The sequence below is a fragment of the Glycine soja genome, chromosome 5, assembly GCF_004193775.1.
Source record: "Glycine soja cultivar W05 chromosome 5, ASM419377v2, whole genome shotgun sequence".
NCBI classification, from domain to species: Eukaryota; Viridiplantae; Streptophyta; class Magnoliopsida; order Fabales; family Fabaceae; genus Glycine; species Glycine soja.
The window spans coordinates 11465309-11480558 of record NC_041006.1 but is presented as its reverse complement, the minus strand read 5'-3'; the positions used below and the strand labels follow the sequence as shown (position 1 = coordinate 11480558).

The following is a 15250-nucleotide window of genomic DNA, read 5'->3' as shown; positions in this document are numbered from 1 at the left end:
ACACTTTTGTAATACTCAGCTTCAAAAGGTATTAGGTCAATATCATGTGAATCATAGAGTGGCGTCCCCCTACCATCCGCAAACTAATGGGCAAGTTGAAGTATCCAACAGAGAATTAAAGAAAATACTAGAATAAACAGTGGCATCAACCAAAAAAGATTGGTCAGCCAAATTGGAAGATGCATTGTGGGCTTATAGAACTGCATATAAAACTCTAATTGGTTTGTCTCCTTTTCAACTGGTGTATGGAAAATCATGTCATTTACTAGTTGAGATGGAACACAAGGCATATTGGGCTTTGAAATTTCTAAACATTGATGAGAAGGCATCCATGGAGCACAGAAAGATCCAATTGTTGGAGCTAGAAGAAATGCGATTAACAGCTTACGAATACTCACGACTTTGCAAAGAGAAAGTCAAGACATATCATGATAAGAAATTGTTGAAGAGAGAATTCAAACTGGGACAAGAGGTACTACTTTTTAATTCAAGATTGAAATTATTTCCTGGTAAGCTGAAGTCCAAATGGTCTGGACCCTTCATGATCAAGAAAGTTCGATCTTATGGTGCAATAGAGTTATATGATCCACAATCTCAAACTCCTGACAGAACATGGGTTATAAATGGTCAGAGGTTAAAATTGTACCATGGTGAAGAATTTACAAGGACACATAGCACTGTTCATTTGATTGCCCATTGAGGTAAAAGCGTCAAGCTAATGACGTTAAAGAAGCGCTTCCTTGGAGGCAACCTAGTTTTAATTTCTGTTATCTTTGTTTTTGCATGCATTTGATCATTTGGAACTTGCAATATAATCTGTACTTTGGAGTTTATCAACCTATCTTTGAATGTAGATATAAAGGTTTCAATTTCTTGGAAAAGGACTAAAAAACAACTAAGAAAACATTTTTTGAAAAGCAGCCATTTCGCTAAGCGCAAGCCTCGCGCTAAGCGTGTCTTTGGTCATGCGCTAAGCCGAGAGTCTAAAGTTCTTAGCCCCCAACCCTTGCATCTGAGGCTGATTTGATCCGCTAAGCTAGCCAAGGCTGAGCTAAGCCAACTTCAATTCGACCTGAATTTAGCTAAGCTGCAGCCTGATCGCTAAGTTCATCATCCACTTTGGCTAAGCGCGAGTCGTTGCCGCCAAGCTCTTTTCTTTGCGGCCAGAATTAGGGTTCAATAAGCTAAGCGCCAATCACGGTGGCTGAGCTGACCTTATTGCGGCTCAAACTCAATTTGATTGAGCTAAGCGCCATTCATGGCAGCTAAGCTCATATGCTTGCGGTAGTCTTAGCACTGAGCGATTCTAGTGTCCCCTCAGCGCCCACTCCTCTGCACTCAGAATGCATGATTTTAGCTAAGCGGGCCCAGGGCCCGGCTTAGCGAGAGTTGCAGGTTTTCTGATCTGCATATCTCGCTAAGCAGTCTGATCCACGTGCTAAGCCTAAATCTAAAAAAAAAAAACTGATTTTGAATTTGAAACGTCGGCTAAGTGCATGGATCCACTAAGCGGCAGGCCTTGAAAAACCAAATGTCTCTCGAGTTCGCTTAGAACAACATTTCACTAAGCGAGAGAGTCGATAATAGCTTAGTGAAGTGTAACATCAATACACTCACACGTGCCCAAGCATTTTTGCATAAACATTTCATTCTCTCTCTCATTCAAAATCTCTCAATCTTACATCTGCACGCCCAAGCATTTTCTTACTGCATTATCTCAGTCAAACCAACACTTCAACGATATAGGTAAGTTCCCAACTACCTTTTTTCTGCTATTTTTCTGAACTTTAGGTTAGACAACCTTAATCTAGCTTTAAGAATTATAGGATATTAATATTTTTAGAAGTAGTTAGAGTTTAGGGCTTTGTGTAGGTTGTCTTGTGTAAAATATGTTGAGAACTTTGCATGTGTGATATGCCTATTAGAGGCCTCAATAATGGAAGAAAATGCATTGCGTTTTCTGTGTTTTTTCTGGAAAACGCGATGAACTCGCTCAGTGCACCTGCTGTGCTAAGCGAGTTCATCGATATTCATTGAATATTTGCATTTTCGGAAGAACTCGTTAAGCGTGCTTATCGCACTAAGTGATTTTATCTTTTGAGGATGAATATTCATCCTCTTGATACAGTACTTGTGGCTAAGCGAGGCTGATTCGCTAAACCCAGGTAACTTAGTCAATATTTGTGTTGATAACCATGCGCTAAGCCGAACTTCCATAGGCTAAGCGCAATTCATTACGGCATTTTCTGAGCTGAACGACCCTGTTCGCTAAGCTCCCATACTTAGTGAAATTTTTATTCTGTTTATTGCCGCTAAGCGCAACTTATGAGGAGCTAAGCGCACATCCTTACACTAAGCGGTAGTATATTTTGTGAAGGTCCGCTAAGTGAATCCTATCTCGCTAAGCAGTCGTTGTCTTTCTTTTAACTTGATTTTTTGTAGTTGTTTGGATCCCTTTCTTGTAGATGGCATCAAGAAAAAGGGCAAGAACCGATGACATTCCTTCATCATCCAACCCAGCTCCTCCGACAACAGCCATGGAACCAGATGTCCAACACTCACATACTATAATCCCTATGTTGCAAAGTTTATTTAGGGGACAGTTGATGATCATGTATAACCAGCAGGAGTTGGCTCACAATAGGCCAATCATATCTATGGAGCATTTTCTTGAAAAAGTGGCCTGGCCTGAAGCTCAGCTTCCATTGAAGAGATCCCATGAGGTTGTTCCTCCTGAGCCCGCACCAGCAAGGACTGAGCCAATACCAACTGAACCACAACCTCCAGTAGTGGATCCAACTCCTTCTCCTAAGCTTGAAATATTATCTCCTCCACCAGCTCCAGCTCCACCTCTGATAATCATCTCTGATGAATCATCTAATGAAGATGCTGCCCCTCCTGATTCACCATCTTGCAACATAGATGATGGTTCTGACTTTTCTGATTGGATGAACTGTTGACTGGTTCTCCAGTTTGGACACTGATTTCCTTTTCGGATTATTATTATTATTATTATTATAATTTAAGTACATTATTTCTTTTATGTTTATAAACATTGCTAGTTTTATTTATGGATAGTTGGTTTGCTTATTCTGAAGCATTTTGAACAGTTTAACTTGGTTTTTAATGATATGGCAGTGAAGCACTTTTATTGACTTATGAAAATGGTTGTATGCTTTTATTTTGAATTGAATGCATGATTTTGATGGAATTTGTGTTTCTTTTCATGAGTTTGAGCAAGTGTGTATGTTAGACAAAGAAAGAACAAGAATGTGAACTTGCATTTAGAATTGTTAGTCAGTAGACAGATTGATTGAGAAAGAAAAGCTTGAACCAAAACCGGTGAGAGTGTGATCTTAAACTGTGAGTGAACGACTAGTTGTGAGTAATAATCTTTGCATCAATCTCTGAATTTTAGAATGAAATGTATAAATGAGGACATGATGAAGGCCATGATTGTACATACACAAGCCTTTTGACCAAAAAGCTTACCTTGAATGATAATTATATCCTTTGCACCCTTTTTGAGCTAAATGATATTGTAAAAAAAATTTGAACCCTGAACTTAAATAATTATCTCCGGATACCTTGTTTAGATTCTAGGAGAGCATATAGTTCAAGGCAAATTTACCCCAAATTTGGGGGAGTGGAACTAATTGGGATGCAAAGAAAGAGATAAAGCATCAGCACACACAACACATAAGTTGTGTGTTAAAAAAAAAAAGAAGAGAAAAGTGTGTTGATGTAACAAGGTCAAAAGCAAATGAAAGTGAAAAGCTAGTGAGCAAGCCAATTGTATTAAAAAGACCATTGGGATAAGTCTAGGATTTGTGCTCTCTTAGAATCCAAGCTTTTGAATCCTAGAAAAACCAATGAATTTTTGTAGCCAAGCCTCACTACAAGCCTAGGAAAGTCTTTCTGATTCTATTTATACATTTTTGACTTTATGGCATGAGATGAAGTGCAAAGATTGGATCTCTTGTTAGTTGTTATTAATGAATAGCTTAAACACTTGTGCTTGAGTGAAACAGTAGCCGTGAGACTGTGGTTTAAGCTACTTCCCTTGATATCGGTCTTATGCCTAACTCCATCTAATTGTTCAGGTTACATTTTATTTTTCTCTTTGGATAACTACATACCTTGTGAAAAACAAGTGATGAGGGCATTTTACTTCATTCTCTTATCATGCAATCAGTAATTTTTGCTGCATACACCTTTGTACATGATCATTGCATGTTATTATCACTTGAGGACAAGTGAGTTGTTCTCTTTTTGCTTGAGGACAAGCAAAACTATAAATTTGGAGGAGTTGTTAGTCGGTGAATACGACTAACTTTTGTGTATAAAACTTGTGTAAATTGTACCAAACTCCTCCAATTTATGGTTATTTTGTAGTGTTATAAGTATTTTCTATTAAGTATAGGTAATAAATACTTAGTACTTCCATTTTGTGTGTTTAATAATCATTTTCTCTCAATTTCAGGTTAATTAGGCAAGCTTTGAAATGTGATGTTTTTCACCTTCTCGCTAAGCCAATCCACTGGGTTAGCAAGCGTCCGCTAAGCGCAACACTCATTGGCTAAGCGTAAGGAAGAATTTGGAAGAAAATGAGTTGTGCAGGTTCACTAAGCGCACCACTTCATCTCACTAAGTGCACCGCTTCAGTCCATCCGCTAAGCGAGAAAGGCACGTGCTAAGCCGAAATTCACTAATGTGCGCTAAGCGGTCCAGAATTGCGCTAAGCGCACGAGCACAAACAAGGCCACCTATTTAAGCCTGAAATTAAATTTTGTGAGGAGAATTTGGGCCGAGAGCTGAAGCTTTGCATGTCTAGTGATTCTAGAGAGAGTTTTGAGAGATTTTGCTGTGTGAAGATCTGCAGAGACCAGAGCTTGAAGAGGAAGCCGTTCTGAGAGCTTGAGATGAGTTTGTGAGTGGTTGTGAGATCCTAGAGGTGAAGGAGACATCCTCACCACTTGTATTTTTGCAATCTTTCATCTTGTTCTTCTCTTTGTTGTAAAGGAGGCTTCCTGGTTATGGAAAGCCATTGCTTGTTACAATTGGTGCAAAAACAAGTGGTAAAGGTTGGATGAGATTTAGAGGTGCAGGGGCAACAATTGGTGCAGAGGCAACAACAACACCTAACATAGACATTTGAGCTTGTTACAAATTTTGGAGTAAAACAACACCAAGATTGGACAATTGCATTGCAATAACATTCTGCATGGATATCCTAAATTGCTTATTTTCTTGTCTTTATCGTTTGGCAAAGGAATCCATTGCTTGACCTATCATCTCTTGGTTTTGATCTCTAGTCACAGTAGTGGGAAAAGCATAATTGAGTGGAATAGGACTTGAACTGGTAGAGTAGACAACGACAACGTCAGATGCATCATTCTCCCTTGATGTAGCTTCATTTGAGGTTGTAGAGTGCTTGGGTTTGTGTTTCTGAGATTGAAGATTAAGTTTTTTTTTATAGAGAGGTGAAAATGTTTAAGAGTTTTTGCATAGGGTCTTGTATGAGCTTTTTGAAAGGTAATCATTAGGCCCACCATTCAAGAGATGACTCAACATATACGCTACAATATTCACTTACAAAAATGTTGCGTTTTAGTTAATAAATGCAAATATTATGTGAGTGTCCATATGTTGAATGATGTTGTGTGTGCTAAGAAGCATTGGATGATAGGTCCTTTGATGCAACAATGGGCGACATATTCATATTGAGTCATTCATTTATAAAATCCATTCCAAGTTGATTTCTTAACAAAATCAGTCTTTCTTTAGTAAAGGGTTTTGTGAAAATGTCAGCAAGTCAGTCATTAGTAGGTACAAATTGTAGATCCATTGTCTCATTCTGAACATGGTCTCTTATAAAATGGTTCTTAATTTCTATATGTTTTGCCCTTGAATGCAATGCTGGATTTTTCGAGAGATTAATGGAGATTTATTATCACAGTAGGTGGGAACTTTACTCTCATAGATGTTGTAGTCCTCAAGCTGGTTCTTTATCCAAAGGAGTTGAGCACAACAACTTGCAATTGACATGTATTCCTGCTTCAAAATTGGACAACACAGTTGAACCTTGCTTTTGGCATATCCATGTAACCAATTTTCCGCCAATGAAATGATAGCTTCCACTTGTGCTTTTCCTTTCAACTTTGTCTCCAGCATAGTCAGCATCGCAAAAGTTTATGAGCCTGAAATCTTCCCTTCTTTTGAACCATATACCAAGATTCAAAGTTCCAATCAGATATCTAAAAATACATTTAACAACAACTAAATGGACTTCACTTGGTTCTTGTTGAAATCTTGCACATAAGCAAACACTGAACATGATGTAGGGAATGGATGTTGTGAGGTATAACAGTGATCAAATCATTGCTTTACATTGAGTTCCATCCACTTTTGTTGATTCTTCATTTAATCTAAGATATGTTGTTGAACGTATAGGAGTTAGTCGCCTTATACGACTAACTTTTGTATAGAAAACATTTTCCAAAACTTGTATAGTTCCCCAATTTATGGTTATTTTGTAGTGATTTATGTAAATAAATTTTGTTTTATGGATAAAGTTGTCTCTAGAATATGTCCATTGGATTTAATGATGAAATATGTGCAATTTCAGGTGAAAAAGAGGCTAATTCAGGAAGTGCCAAAAGTGACAGTTGAGCTTAGCTCATCAGTGGGTTAAGCGCGCATCCACTGCTAAGCGCAACTTTAGTGCGCTTAGCGCGAAAGAAGAATCTGGCAGGGCATCAGCATCAAGGCCGCGCGCTACGCACGAGATCAGTGCGCTAAGCACAACAGGTGTCTTTAGCCAGGCTCAGCGCACGACTGGTGCTAAGCCCGAATCCACTTACCCGTGCTAAGCGCGAGGGTGGCGCTAAGTGCAACGTCACGAATTCAAAGCCTATTTAAAGCCTGTCTTGTGTAGAATTAGGGTACAGACTTTAGGCAGATGATTGGCACAGATTCCAGAGCACACCACAATGCCTATTTTTGGAAAAGAGCTCTGGAGGCAACAAGAGGGGCAGCTTTTGCAGAGATACCTAGGTTTTGTAAGCTTATTATTGTTAGGGTTTCTTCTGTAATGGCTGGCTAAACACCCTAGTTGGGGATTTCTAATGAACAGCTGATGTAAATACCTAATATCTAATTGATTATGTTTTTTGTGTTCAATGTTTCCTTCAATGCTTAATGTTTGTATGCTTTTGGTCTGATCATCCATTTGTGTGCATAGTTAGGTGACTTTAGCATTGGGAAATGTACTGTTGCCTTAGAACTTGATTGAAGCAGGATCAAAGCTTAGTCTTACAAGAGGGATCTGCGGATTAAGTTTTGGTTTTAATTATGTTGTTACAATAATGTTGTTTAGTCTAGGCTTAGTCTTATAAGAGGGATCTGCGGATGAAGCTTAGGCTAAATTAGGCTAAACTTTCGTAAGCTGCTTGAGCTGAGTCTAGTCTTACAAGAGGGATCTGCGGACAAAACTCAGTTTAAGTTAGTCTAAACCTAAGAGGGCTGTCTCAATTGGGCCTAGTCCAACAAGAGAGATCTGAGGACGAAGCTTGGATTGATTCAGTCTGACGAGGGATCGAGGTTTAGTAATTTAGGCTACAACATAGAACACAAGAGCATGATTGATTAGAGAAATATATTTATATGCATAAGCTTGTTTGTTAGAGAGACCCAACATTTCTACCTACTACTGTCACTTTTACTTACTTTGCATTTTATAGTTTTTAGCATAAAAGTTAGTTTAAATTCTGTTTGAAATTATCAATCATACATGTTCTCTCAACAATGTTTCATTTCTGAACTTAATTCAGGCTAACATTAGTTCCCTATGTTCAATACTCGGATTCATCCGTTTTAATTTTTAAATACTTGATGATCCGGTGCACTTTCCGGCAAACCGGATTTCCCTTGAATATATTTGAATGAAGAAAAAGTGGAACAAAAAGTAACTGCAGGGGAAATCCAACAATAGGTGTCCTCATTTCTTTTGCATCATTCATGTTGAAGTTTTTTGTAAGTTATTTTACATACTTGGTTTGATGAATGTAGATTACCATTGTTTGTTTGCTTTATTTGTAGTTTAAGGAAGAATTGTAGCTTTCTCATCATGCTCATTTTGAATTTGTTTGCATTAGCTTAGAAAAATATTCACATAGCATTTCATTAGTAGCGCAAAAAATAATGTCATCTGCATATACTTGTACTAATATAAATTTTGATTCATAATTTTTATGAAACAACATTGTGTCCACTTTCCCTTGTTCAAAGCTATCTTTTAGAAGAAAAGAGCTCAATTTTTCATACCAAGCTCTAGGAGCTTGCTTGAGTCCATATAGGGCCTTTTTAAATTTAAAAACATGATGAGGAAGAGAATCACTTTCAAATCATGGAGGTTGTTCAACATAAACTTCCTCCTAGATTATTCTATTTAGGAATGTGCTTTTTACATCCATTTGATACAGCTTCATACTGCTATAAGCTGCAAATGAAAGCAAAATTCGTATTGCCTCTACACAAGCCACATGTATATAGGTTTCTTTGTAATCTATATCTTCCTATTGTAAGTACCCTTTTGCAACCAACCTTGCCTTGTTCCTCACAACCTTACCATTTCCATCCAATTTGTTATGGAAGACCTATTTTGCTCCAACAGCCTTCTTCCCATTCAGTAGTTCTACTAACTTCTAGACATCATTCTTTTGGAATTGATTAATTTCCTCTTGTACAGATTTTACCCAATTATCATCCTATATTGCATCATCAATATGTTTGGGTTCTACCTCTGAAATCAATGCAGTGTGCCCTAGTGATCTAAGTGATGATCTTGTTTGTACACGATTTGTTGGGTTACCAATGATTTAACTTTCTGGATGATTTCTTCCCATGATGTATTTAGTGGGTTCCTTTGCTTCTTCTTGAAGATCATCTAGATGTTGAGTGGGCACTCTAACTTTTGAACTTTGGCTGGATGACACCTTTCCTTTAATACTATCGTCTAGTCAAAGATATGCAAAAGACTCATCTAGCTCTGATAAATCTTTAGCATGCTCATTTTCATTAAACTTCACATGAATAGCTTCCTCAACTGCTAAGGTTTTTAAGTTTAAACTTTAAATGCCTTAGATGTTTCAGAGTATCCAAGAAATGTTCCATTGTGACTTTTTGAGTCAAACTTTTTCAAGTTATCTTTAGTGTTAAAAATGAAACATTTACATCTAAATGGATAGAAGTATGATATGTTGGGTTTTTGTCCCTTCCACAATTCATAATAAGACTTTTTAAGAATTGGTCTTATTATGTTTTGAAGATAACATGTAGTATTTATTGCTTCAATCCAGAAGTGCTTAAGGGTTAAATTATCATTAAGCATAGTCTTGACCATCTCTTGTAGAGATCTATTCTTTCTTTCAACAACCTCATTCTATTGAGGTGTTCTTAGCATTGAAAAATTATGAAGAAAATAATTTTCTTCATAGAACAATTGGAAATTTTCATTCGCAAATTCTTTCCCATGAACACTTTTGATTGAATTAATGCATACTCCCTTTTCATTTTGAATTCTTTTACAGAATTTAAAGAAGACACTAAAAACTCATCCTTGTGTGCTAAGAACATGACCCATGTCCATCTAGAGTAACCATCCACTATGACAAGTTCGTACCTCTTTTCACTGGTGGATGTTGTTCTATTGGGCCAAACAGATCAAGATGTAACAACTCCAAAGGTCTTGAGGTGGAAACAATGTTTTTTTTTACTAGAAAAGGAGTTTTTAATTTGTTTCCCCTTTTGGCATGCCTCACAAAGTAAATCATCTTTATATGACATACTTGGTAATCCTCTTACAAGGTTGTTTTTTTGTAGTTTTGAGATTGATGTCCAACTTGCATGACCAAGTTTTGTGTGTCACAACCAATGATTTTCTTTGACAATAGTAAGCATGATATCTTTTGATCTAATAGTTCTCCCAGATTAATCTTATAGAGGTTACCCTTTCTCTTGGCAGAGAAGAGTGGGGACCCGTCCTTGTTTTGGACGATACACTCATCCTTAATAAAGGAAACAATATATCCACTACCACATAATTGACTTATGCTCAAAATATTGTGCTTGAACCCTTCAACAAATAAAACATTATCAATAAAAGGATACAAATGAATATTGATCTTACCCTCTCTTGTTATTCTTGTTGGATCAAGTAGCCTTGGAATAATTAAGAAGGGGGGGTTGAATTAATTATGAACGTGTCTTGACTAATTAAAAATTTGTCCTTCTTAATGTTACTAGATTCAATTAGACTCTACTACTAAGTTATGAGAAAGTAAAGAACAAAAACAATAACTTAGACAAAAGTAAAGCGGAAATAAAAAGTACACAGCGGAAAGATAAAGAGTGTAGGAAAGAAGAAGAAGACAAACACAAGATTTATACTGGTTCAGCCACAACCCGTGCCTACGTCCAGTCCCCAAGCAACCACCGGTTCTTGAGATTTTGTCAAATCCTTTACAAGCAAAGATCCACAAGGGATGTACCCTCCCTTGTTCTCTTTGAACAACCAAGTGGATGTACCCTCCACTTGAACTGATCCACAAGAGATGTACCATCTCTTGTTCTCAGTATTACAACCCAAGTAGATGTACGCTCTACTTGTACCACAAAGGATGTACCCTCCAATGTGTTAAGACAAAGAATTCTTAGGCAGTTAGTCCCTTGAATCCTTGTAAGGGGAAACAAAAGATATCTCAGGCGGTTAGTCCTTTGAAATCTTTTGTTTAAAGGGAAGAGGAAGAATCAAAAGAATTCTCAGGCGGTTAGTCCTTTGAATCTTTTGGCAAGAGGGAGAAGGAAGAATCAAAAGAATTCTCAGGCGGTTAGTCCTTTGAATCTTTTGGCAAGAGGAAGAAGGAAGAAGAAGAAGAATAGCACACGTTTTTGGCCAATGAACTTTTCTTGAATAAAGAAAGTTTTGAACAAAAACTCTTAGAAGAATGCTTTGAATGAATAAAAGAAATCTGAAAGTTGTTCACTTTGAAATTCGTGCCATGGTCACATATTTATAGTCAATTGATGACTCAAGTTAAAGTTTGTGACTCTTGGCAATTTCTTCAAAACTAGTCACTTTAAAAGTTGTGACTCTTTTGAAAACTAGTCACTTTAAAAGTTGTGACTCTTTTTGAAAACTAATCACTTTAAAAGTTGTGACTCTTTAAAAAATCTTCAGAAACTAGTCACTTTAAGAATTGTGACTTTTGGTTATTTAATTTTCAAAATAAGTCACTGGTAATCGATTACCATCACAGTGTAATCAATTACACATCAACAGATGTGACTCTTCATGTTTAAATTTGAAAGTTAAAACGTTTAGAAACACTGGTAATCGATTACAAGTATTGTGTAATCGATTACACAAGTTTGAAATGATTTGAAAATGTTTTATCACAAGTTGTGACTCTTGAAATTTGAAATCTAACATTTTAAAACATTGGTAATCGATTACATGCTTATGGTTATCGATTACAACTTTGTAAATCAATTTGAAAAAGAATGTTGGCTACTGGTAATTGATTACTGCCTTCTGGTAATCGATTACCAGAGAGTAAAACTCTTGGTAAAAGATTTTTCTTTGAAAAATTCTTGAACAAAATTGTGCTATTCAATATTTTGAAAAACTCTTTTAATACTTATCTTAATTGAATCTTCACTTTAATCTTGATTCTTGAAACTTGCTTTGATTGAACGACTCTTTGATTCTTGAAACTTGCTTGATTGAATGACTCTTTGATTCTTGAAACTTGCTTGACTCTTGATTCTTGACTTGAGTCTTTGGCATCATCAAAATAAACTTGGAAAACATTGTTTCCACAATTCTTTTTTTATTCCCTTCGAAAGTGCGGTTCCACCATGATATGGAGACAGGCATTGAAACATACACATTTCTCCTGCCATGTGACATGAGCAACAACTGTCCAGGTACCATGATAGGCGTTTGCTTCCTACTATCAAAGACATCTACAATAGGAATTATCCTTTTCTTAGGTACCCAAATCTTTTTTGATCATCTTGTGTTAGCTTTAAATGCATTGGACACACCTATTCTAGGTCGATCCCTTCACTTGGACGTCAAATGTCCAACTTTACCACAAAAATAACAAACAATAATATCTTCATTATGTACATAAATCTTTCCTTCATATCCATTTTTAGATTTGTCTGAGGGACATTTACTATATCTTAATAATTTGTCAAGATTTGTTGTTCCACTAACAAATTTGACCAATGTAGATTTTAAGGTTCCAATTCCTCGTGAAGTTTTACAACATCCCGAGCTTGACCCTTAAATTCTTCATTCTTTAAAAACTTTTCATTTACGATTTTCACAGATCTTGTTATGTTCTTCACATTCCACCCAAAGATTATGTTTACTTATTTTAAGGTTCTCATAATCTTTGTGTGCTTGTGCATATTCTTTCCACAAATCATGTCTATCTTCACTTTGGTGGTTGTGAAGTTCATTTAGTTCCTATAGATCCTTTTGTAGACCTTTCAGTTTGTTTTCCAACTCTTGAAAGCTCTCCAATGGAGTAGATTTTTCTTTGGCAATTGTCTCATTATCAAGACATACCTTGGACTCCCTTTTTTTAGAAGTTTCACAAGCATCACATATTTGAGTGGACTCATCCAATGAACATCTACTTTATCTTGAAGGGTTTTTTCAAGTTCCTTATGATCTTTGGACACCTTTTTGAAATCTTTTCACAAGTTTTTGTAAGCTTGTGAAAGAATGGAAAAGTTTGATAGCAGTTCATTGTAAGCTTTTTAAGAGATTTAGGATCATTAAGAGTTACCTCATCCTCTTGATTTGATTTAGATTCTTCAGAGACTATCTGCCATCAGACATAGGTTGGCTTCTTCTTCATTAGATGAGGTGTCATCTAGATCTTTACAAGGGCTCATGAGACCTTTCTTTTCCTTGGTCTTATAGTATTTCTTCTTGTCTTGAGACTTGTCTTGTTCTGGGCATTCAAATTTGAAGTGTCCAAGTTTCTTGCATTCATAGCATACTATAGAGCTTTTGTCTTTATCTTTCTTTTCATTGAGCGTGCTTTTTGAGGAGTTCTTCCATCTGGATTCACCTTTGTTTTTCCACATCTTGTGAATCTTCTGTGAGATGAAGGCAACTTCATCTTCATCAGACTCTTCCTTAGATTCTTCATCAAAAGAGTTTTTAGCTTTAAGGGCTTTGAATAAGCTTCTGGACACTTGCTCTTTGGACAAGGAGGTCTTCTTGATCTTTTGACAGTTGATAGCTAAAGACTTTTCTTTCTTAATTCCTTCGTCCTATTGAAGTTCTTGTTCATGAACTTTGAGAGTACCAACTGGTTCTTCAAGGGAATAGAGTCAAGATTCTTTAGAGCCCTTAGCGTTGTTACATGTGGTCTCCATTTTCTAGACAAACTTCTTAAGATTTTGTCAATATGATTATAGTTATCATAAGTTCTTCCTAGAGATCTTAATTCATTTAGAATGGTTTGAAAGTGCCTAAACATACTTTGTATGTCTTCGCCTTCTTCCATAGAGAAGAGTTCATGCTTAGGAGCGATGAGACTCAATTTGTTCCTCTTTACCTGTGATGTTCCTTCTTAAGTTACAGTTAGAGTGTCCCACATTTGCTTGGCACCACTGAAGCTATGTACTTTGGTGTATTCTTCTTTTATAAGGTGCATAACATAACGTTAGGAGCCTTGAAGTTGAGTAGAAATTTGAGTTTTTGCTCCTCCGTCCACTGGCTCCTAGGGATTTCATTTAACTCATTGTCATATGGAATGTGATTTCCATTTTCTACCATATCCCATAGGTCAATGTGAATGGACTCAAAATGAGCTATCATCCGTTCCTTCTAGCAGTCATATTTCACACCTCTAAACATAGGTGGTTTGTTGGTTGAGTATTTCCATTTTTTCATTAATTGCTACATTTTTTCCTCAGTATTGTTAAATACTTAACATGTGACGCTGAGAATTGATACAAACTAAAATATCAACAATCACACTAATAGGGAGGAGGGAGGTTGAATAGTGTGTTAATAAAAGATAATAACTTCTTTTTTTTGCAAATAAAAACTTTTATCACTATCCCAAAAAGTTGGATGCAATGCAGTCATCCGCTTATAAGAAAACCAAGTTTGATGAAAATCAAGTTTGGTCATCCAATAATAATAAAGCAATATTTTCATGAAAGTTTTTCAGGTAAACACTTAGTGAGAAACATGTGCTCTTGAGTAGAGGCTGCCTTTTATAGACTTCAATGAATGGTCCGTCATGGAATCAGTGCTAAGTCTTGATATGACCACTTTCTAACATCTAGAGGCGAGGCTATGTGGTCTGCTCTAATTAGAGAGGAACAAAATAGAAGTACAGACAACAACATATGCTCCTCTTCTGAGGGAATATTCTGTGAATACTTTCTATTCTCTTCTATTTTGTCTTTTTCTTAAATTTTAAAAGCTAGCAATTCAAATAAAGAGAGGCAAAATTGAAATTCTTAAAGCGAGATCGTGCACTTCCCTTTGTGGCTATCATAGTCCTTTCGTACTCGGTTGGACATCACTTATAAGAGTATAAAGTGAGTATGTAAGTGACACTGGTTTTTACAATAAATGGATGCAATTAATGTTACAGCGCATTGGACGCTGATTATATCTTTAGTAAAATAGGCTTTTACTTGTGACTAGACACGAGCTTACAAGTGTTGTAGAGGTGATAGCATGTTAGCCCATTTACGTTGTTCTTCCTATTTACTCAACAACAACTCATTAGATCATCAATAATTTATACTTTTGTAAACATCAAAATCAAAGGAAGGGTGGGTCGTCAAGTGGTCAACAGACCATCCAGACCTAACAAGATCCTTTCAACATAAGACAAAGTTTAAGAAGAATGACTCAACCTGATGCAATCCTACCCCCAAGGACATTGGATAGAAGACTCCAATAAGATTTGGCCAGAGATGCAAGAGAAGGTCCTAGGATTCTCATGAGCCTTAGGGTAGATTTTGGGCCACGGGCTAAGTATGAGTCCACTTATCTTTGTACATATTAGATTAGGGTTTCATTATTTTTTTAACCTTGCACTTAGGGCTCCATAGTGTAGGGAGGGTACCCTAGTAATGTAGGATTTTTTAGCCCTAGTATTTTAGGGCACCTAGACTAGTTTTTATATTAGGGGTAGTTTTG

The 15250-nt window shown here is 36.5% G+C and overlaps 1 protein-coding gene across 1 annotated transcript; it reads left to right on the top strand.

Annotated features, from left to right (window-relative positions):
- The first annotated feature begins 274 nt into the window (after nt 1-274).
- On the top strand, nt 275-700 carry LOC114411144. Its single transcript, XM_028374900.1, has one exon. The coding sequence runs from the start codon at nt 275-277 to the stop codon at nt 698-700; it is 426 nt and encodes a 141-aa protein (XP_028230701.1).
- Nucleotides 701-15250: the final 14550 nt, after the last annotated feature.